The 8514-nt window shown below is 36.1% G+C and overlaps 1 protein-coding gene across 1 annotated transcript; it reads right to left on the bottom strand.

Annotated features, from left to right (window-relative positions):
* Positions 1–5747: 5747 nt before the first annotated feature.
* LOC108455294 (uncharacterized) lies at positions 5748–8301 on the bottom strand. The gene is made up of 4 exons (XM_017753873.1): positions 8279–8301; positions 6838–7417; positions 6639–6747; positions 5748–5920 (listed from the first exon to the last, which is right to left on the bottom strand). Exons 1-4 carry the CDS (start codon positions 8299–8301, stop codon positions 5748–5750), a joined length of 885 nt encoding a protein of 294 aa, XP_017609362.1.
* Between the last annotated feature and the right edge of the window lie 213 nt (positions 8302–8514).

The raw sequence follows: 8514 nt of genomic DNA on the forward strand, positions 1-8514 counted from the left end.
CTCTAATTGGCACACAGCCTAGCACACAGGCGTGTGAATTGGCCGTGTTGCATAACTCAGTATACCCTACAGTTTTGGTGTAACACCCTTAACCCTTATCCGTCATCGGAATAGGGTTACAAGGCATTACTGGATTTATACACTAACATTTATATAAAATCGAGTCAAAAATTTGCATTCCAAATCAAAACTTTTCATATTTCACCATAAAGTCCAAAATATGGGCCTACGGGGGCCAACACATGGTTAGGAAGTGGTTTGGGATTAAACCGGACACTTTGGAAATTTTACCTTGAAGATAGGGGCACAGCCCGTGTGGCCTGGGACATGGCCGTGTGGCCAGCCCTTGGGGTTCCAGGGCCGTGGGGCCAGGCTGTGGGAAGATCTAACTTGCACACACGACTATGGGGACAGCCCGTGTGACATAAACAGAGAGCCACACAGCCTGAGCACACGCCCATGTGACTTGGCCGTGTGGAAACATGATTTTTAACCATTTTTAAGCTATTTTCAAATGATTTTGTCACACGACCATTCTTGAAACCCGTTTTCTTCACACGACCAAGACACACAGCCGTGTCTTTGGCCTGTGTACTATCTTGACTTCACAGTTAAGGATGCAGGGGACACACGGTCATATAACATGCCTGCGGGCTTAGCATGTGTTACACACGGCCTGGGCACACGACTGTGTGTCTAACCGTGTAGACGAAAATAGGCTGTTTTAGGCCACTTTTCTCACCCTTCCATCCATTACCTGCACCTAACACAATTATATACAAATTCCAACCAATCAACCAATTTATACCCACAATATGTACTTTATATTATCACACTATTACTACTTAACCATTAAACTAACTTTCATACACATATGCCATCCCTTTATATATATTATAGCCATCTATAACTTTATCCAACCAAATACTTATACATGCCATATAAATCAAAAGATAATAACCCAAAAACTAGAAGGGAATGTCTGGATAGTGTGGTTTTCAGTGATGATCTGATCCTCTGTGTCCACGTTAATCTACATGACATATGAAACACATACAAGTAAGCTTATGAAAGCTTAATAGGTTCATAGGCTTCAAATTAAACTTACCAAATATGGTAAAGCATTCTTATCATATATAATTCACTAATTTCTCCCTGACATCCACAAATAAATCAATTACACTTAGTATTATTCAATATTACTCACACCTAAACTTCATTCTTTTGGGCCCATTTATCGCTTACCATCTATTTTCAAATTAAGAAACTATACGAAATTGAGTACTTTGTCTTCACTGTGCCATAGTAAAACTATGGACTTACACATGATCACATTTCACTTTCCGAAGCCATGACTCAATCATGGTCTTACATGAGTCATATATCATACCAATGCCATATCCCGGATATGGTCTTACATGAAAACACTTATCACATTTCTTCGATGCCATAGCCTAGCTATGGTCTTATACGGATCACTTGTATCACTTTAATTCGAAGCCATAGCCCGGCTATGGTCTTATACAGAAATCAATTATCACTTGTTTTCTGATGCCATAGCCCAGCTATGGTCTTATACGGGTATCACTCATCACTTGTTGCCATGGTCAAACCATGGTCTTTTTCCATCAATTCATCGTTTGTCACTGGACAAAAGTACTCAATCCGATGTTTCATTCAATTTGATTACTTCTTCAATTTCATATTTTTACATTGTTCATGGTTTTATCATAATCATATAGTATAGTTGATATTATAAAATTCATACGAACAACAATGATCACTAAAATTTAGCTACGTGAACTTACCTGGTCTAATTTGCAACAGTCATAGAAATTCAGGTACTATTCTTGCAATTTCTCCTTTCCACGTTTCACTTCGTTTTCTTGATCTATAATTATAAAATCATTCCTTCATTAGCATCCATTTCAATTCTATTCTACTTCACAATTTATGCCCTTTAATTCCCAAAATTACACTTTTACCCTAAATTTCACAATTTTCACAATTTGGTCCCAGACCAATTAACTCATCAATAAAACCTTTTCTTCTCAATTAACACTTTCCTTAAAAATTTTAAATTACTTCACAAACATTGAAATTTAAAGTTTCCACATAAAACCCTAATTTCAAGTTCTTTTACAATTAGGTCCCTAAATATTCACTTTCTATATATTTCTTTCAACAAAATCAACATATAAACAAATTAAAGCTTTAACTCTATGCTAAATCATCATAAACTTCCAGCACTTATTCATGGCAACTTTCAAAATCAACCATGAAACCAAAAACTAATGAATTAGATAATAGGACCTAATTGTAAAAGTCTCAAAAACACAAAAATTACAAGAAATAATCAAGAATTGAGCTTACATGTAATAAAAATATGAAAGACCAGCTTAAAAGAACCCTTCAATGGTGTTTTTACTGGAGAGGATGAAGAAAAATAAAGAAAACTCTAGATATTCTAATTTAATCCAACTTTTAACTATTCAATTTCAACCTAATTACCATTTTGTCCTTAGTTCACAGTATTTTTCAGCCATTTACTTACCCAACCGTCCAGACCATTTTATTTTGGGCCAATTTGCTCTTTGAGTCCCTCTTATTTATTATTAAAGCTATTTAATGTCATTTCACAATTTTACACTTAATTCAATTTTGTCCTTTTTACCCAATTGACTACCGAAACCTTAAAATTTATTGACGAAACTTTAATACTAACTTACTAACACTCCATAAATATTTATAAAAATATTTATAACTCGGTTTAATAATTTGAGGTCTCGATACCTCGTTTTCACTTCCAAATTATTTAGTATTTATTATAAAATATTATTCACTATTTCAATCATTTTTCTAATTTCACATCTAACTTATTTTCATTAAATTAATAATATTTTCTACTAATTTGTCAGATTTAGTGATCTCGAATCACTATTCTGATACCAGTGAAATTTGGGCCGTTACAACTCTCCCCCTTAGGAAATTTCGTCCTCGAAATTTCGTACTTGAAAATAAATGCGGATACTGTGATTTCATAGATTCCTCTGTTTCCCAAGTTGCCTCTGCCAATCCATGTCGATGCCATAATACTTTCACTAATGGTACTCGTTTATTCCGTAGCTCTTTAACTTCCCGAGCTACTATTTTCACCGGTTCATCCGAATAAGTCATATCTAATTGTAGCTCTATCTCAGTATGACGAATCACATGTGAAGGGTCTGATCTATACCGTCTTAACATAGACACATGGAACACATCATGAATTTTCTCAAGTTCTGGAGGTAAGGCCGATATATAAGCTACTGGACCAATCCTCTCAATGACATAAATCGTGGACTAAGCTTTCCCTTTCTACCAAACCTTAGAATTTTCTTCCACGGGGAAACTTTCAAGAACACACGATCACCCACATTAAATTCTATATCTCTTCTTTTCCAGTTTGTATATGACTTATGACGATCTAAAGCAGCTTGCAAACTTTCTTAAATAATTCAAACTTTCTCTTCAGTTTCCTGAATCGAATCCACTCCCACTAATTTTGAGTCACTTAATTCTAACCAATACAATGGGGTTTTACATTTTCTTCCATACAAAGCTTCAAAAGGTGCCATTTTGATACTAGCTTGATAGCTATTATTATAAGCAAATTCAGCTAAAGGTAAATACCTTTCCCAGCTATCACCGAACTCGAGTATACAACACCTCAACATATCTTCCAAAATCTAAATCACTAGCTCTAATTGTCCATCGGTCTGAGGATGAAAAGTTGTGCTGAAGTTTAACTTGGTGCCCAAAGCTTCTTGTAATTTAGCCCAAAATCTTGAAGTAAACCTCGGATCTCGATCAGAAATAATAGACGTCAGCACTCCATGTAATTTTACAATTTTTTACACATATAATTCCGCTAATTTTTCAAGCGAAAAATCTGTTCTAACTAGAATAAAATGTGCTAACTTAGTCAATCTGTCCACTATCACCCAAATCGAATCTTTCTTCTTCAGAGTCATAGGCAACCCAATTACAAAATCCATCATCACATGTTCCCACTTCCATTCTGGAATCATTATAGGTTGTAATAAACCCGTAGGCACTTGATGTTCAGCTTTTACCTATTGATAGATTAAACATTTTGCCACAAATTCGCTAATTCCCTATTTCATACTAGGCCGCCAATACATTTTTTTTCAAATCACAATACATCTTCATACTACCCGGATGAATCAAATACATGCTACTATGAGCTTCTGATAAAATATCATTTTTCAAATTTGAATTATTCGGAACACAAATTCTATTGCGATAGAATATTCTAAGTTCAAGTTGTCTTGAACCATCTGTAGTTTCAACACCAACTTCAGATCTTCATCTTGTAACTTCCGAATTCGTGAAAGGAATACTGGTTTTACCTTTAATTCGGCTATCACAGAACCATCTTCATTAATAGAAAATTGAACATTTAACGCTTGGAGAGAAAACAATAACAATTTTCAGCTAAGTGCATCTGCTATAACATTAGCTTTCCCCGGATGATAATCAATAACAAGATAGTAATCTTTCAAAAGTTCTAGCCGCCGACTCTGTCTCAAATTTAGCTCTTTTTGTGACATTAAATACTTCAGACTTTTATGGTCTGTATACACATAACATTTCTTCCCATATAGGTAATATCTCCAGATTTTTAAAATAAATACAATAGCAGCTAACTCAAGATCGTGTGTAGGGTAGTTCCTCTCATGTAGTTTCAATTGTCGAGAAGCATATGCTACCAGTTTTCCTGATTGCATCAGTACACATCCTAAACCATTCAAAGATGCATCACTATATACTACATACGGCACACCTGATTCAGGCTGAGTTAACATTGGAGCCTCTGTCAACATTTTCTTCAACTGATCAAAACTTCGTTGACACTTATCAGACCATACAAATTCATCATTCTTCTGTAGTAACCGGGTCATCGGTGAAGCAATCATTGAAAAGTCTTTCACAAATCAGCGATAGTAACCGGCTAATCCAAGAAAACTTTGCACTTCCATAACATTCTTTAGAGTTTTCCAATTAACCACTGCTGACACTTTGCTCGGATCTACTAGTATACCATCAACAGACACAATGTAACCCAAGAATCCAACTTTGTGAAGCCAAAATTCACATTTACTGAATTTTGCATATAGCTATTTTTCTCTTAAAATCTGTAACACAACTCTCAAGTGTTGAGCATGCTCAGATTTTGTTTTTGAATAGATCAGTATATCGTCAATGAACACAACCACAAATCTATCCAAGTAAGATTGAAAAATTCGATTCATTAAGTCCATAAAAGTAGTAGGAGCATTTGTCAAACCGAATGGCACAACTAAGAACTCATAATGGCCATACCGAGTTCTGAAAGTTGTTTTTGACACATCACATTCCTTTACCTTTAACTGATAATACCCAAATCTGAGATCTATTTTCAAAAACACCACAACACCCTTCAATTGATCAAATAAATCATCAATCGAGGCAAAGGATATTTATTTTTAATCGTTACTTTATTCAACTGCCTGTAATCTATACACTGCCTTAATGAACGTCCTTCTTTTTCACAAATAAAACAGGTGCACCCCATGGCGACATACTCGGTCTAATAAACCCTTTGTCCAACAGCTCTTGTAACTGTGTTTTCAATTCTTTTAGTTCTACTGGAGCCATTCTATACGGTGTCACTGATATGGGAGTTGTTCTTGGAAGCACATCTATCACAAATTCCACTTCTCTATCAGGTGGTAACTTGGTAACTCCTCAGGAAACACATCGGGGAACTCATTGACTACTGATATCTGTTCTAACTTTGAATTGGAACCCCGAGTATCAAGAATATAGGCCAAGAATGCCTCGTTTCCTTTATGTAACAATCTCTGAGCAGAAAAGGCTGAAATAATACTAACAGTATCACCCAGATTTTCAGACCTAACTGAAATCATATACCCTGATTGGCATTTCAGACTGATTTATTTTTCACGACAGTCCACTATTGCATCATGTTTCATTAACCAGTCCATTCCCAAAATAATATCAAATTCCCAAAAGGGTAGAACATCAAATCAGCGAGGAACTCATAGCCCTTTATTCTCAGTGAACAATTACGACATATCAATTAACTATCACACACTGGTCTAAGGGATTAGTAACTTGAACATCAAAATCAGTAGGTTCAACAGATAAATTCTTTTCAGATGCTAACACGATGCAAATATATGAATGTGTAGACCCAGGGTCTACTAATGCGTACACAGTATCATCATAAAGATAGAAAGTACCAGCAATTACATTTGGAGCTGTCACCTCTTCTCTCGCTTGAATAGCGTAGGTACGTGCAGGTGATCTAACATCTGATCAACTAGCTGATTCTCTCATACTTGAATGAGTAACCCCTATAGCACTACTCTGCCTCAAACGTTTACTTTGTTGAGGAGTAACTTTCTGTTTCTCTTTCTACGCTACTTCATCTTGTTGTAGTTGGGGACAACCTCGAATGAAATGATTAGCAAATCCACACCTATAACAAGCTCTTGTCTAGCTTCGGCACTCACCAAGGTGATTTCTTCCACAATACTGACATTTAGGCCTTTGGGTGTTTTATACACTACCTACGCTAACAGCAGGTCTATCAGATGCTTTGTAATCAGATTGTCTTGGTCTACTCTTTCCTGATCTTTCCGGTGCTGAAGTGGCTCGACTAAGTTCCTCTTTAGATTTCTTCACTGGTAAAGCTAAAAATAACTTAGATGCACTTCTTTTGAAAGATTCTTTTCTCCTTCTATCTCATTGCATCTTTCTATTATATACTTCTTCAAGCTTCTGAGCACGATCTGATAGAACAATGAATTCCAGTATCTCAGTGCCCCCTATCATCATTCTGATCTCATAATTAAGCCCTTCTTCAAATCTGATACACATTTCCTCCTCACTGGGTGCAATATCTCGTGCACATTTGCTAAGATAAACAAATTTTCTTTCATATTCAGCTACCAATTTACTTCCTTTTCGTAGATCCAAAAATTCTCTCTTTTTCTTATCCAGATACCGTTTGCCCACATATTTCTTTTTGAACTCATTCTGAAAGAATTCCCACGTGATTTTCTCTACCGACACCACTGCCTCGATTGTTTCCCACCAATTGTATGCTTCTTCTTTCAGTAGCGACATAGCACATATTAAATTCTCATCTGGTGAGCATACCATTTGCTTAAAAACTCTCACTATACTTTGCAACCAATATTCAGCTTTGACAAGGCCATCATCTGATCTTCCCCGGAATTCTTCAGCTCCTAGTTTTCTGAGCTTTTCCAACGGAGTACGTTTACTAGATTCAGTTGTTGGAGGAGGTGGAGGGGTAACCGTGTAATACCCTAAACCCAGCCCAGACCTTATGGCCGAATCTCACGTGTTACATTGAACTATTTTAGCTAAAACAGTGTTTTCATTGAAAACCCTTCTTAAACAAAAGAAACCTTAATAAACACACCTTTCAGTTGCGAAAACCTTGTTTTAAGCATTTGATTTAGAAAAACTTATCATTTAGAAATTAAGTTGCGAAAACATAGAAAACATACTATAATTTAGGAAACCCATGTTCAACTTCTTGTAATTACAATGAAAATAATAATAATAATTCAAGTAATAATAACATAATGAAAACCTTGTTACAATCTAGTCTAAACACACTTAAAAAGAAATAAAAACTTAAATGCTTAAAAAAAAAACCAAGTCCGAATTATCTTGCTAGCCGGCCACCCAGAGTCCCTCCAAACATCGAACCTTCTATTAAGCATCACCTGAAAATAAAATAAAAGAGGAGGTGAGTTTTCACAAACTTAGTGTGTACAACCCTCGATGAAAAACAAGCATTCTAAGAGAAAACATGCAATGCAATCCCATCCAAATTATCCATCCGCTACACACCAGCTCTGTCCCCCGTCACACCATGTGGGGATATAAATATTGACCCAACCAGCCCACACACCAATGGTAGCCCGGTTGCGGAACTACCTTCATTTACATATTGGGCTTTAAAAGCCGTCGGTGGATTTACAATTGTAAATCAACCATGAGATCTTCATATACTTCCTCCGTTCCATAATTCCCAACCCATATGCAACCTAAGCAGAATATCATATGTATGCATGTCACATCCATAAAACTTCCATTTAACACCTAGAGGTATTTTGGTCATTTTCACCTTTAAGGACATTTCGATAATTTTCCCTCTATTACGGTTTTCACTTACCTTGGCCTGTTAACAAATCCCATGAGATAAGATGAATGAATACTATGCTCCAGGTAGGATTCCATAGAAGAGGAGGTGAGTCATTAAGACTGCTTAAGTACCAAGCTCTCCCTAAATCATATCCTAGACATGCATATACCCGTTGCCACACCTTAACCCTATGACTTGTCCACGGTCGCAATTTATTAATAAAGTTTTATGTAGTTGTCTTATACTAGGCCCAAAACCCCTACATA

The sequence above is a fragment of the Gossypium arboreum genome, chromosome 9 (genome assembly GCF_025698485.1).
Source record: "Gossypium arboreum isolate Shixiya-1 chromosome 9, ASM2569848v2, whole genome shotgun sequence".
NCBI lineage: Eukaryota > Viridiplantae > Streptophyta > Magnoliopsida > Malvales > Malvaceae > Gossypium > Gossypium arboreum.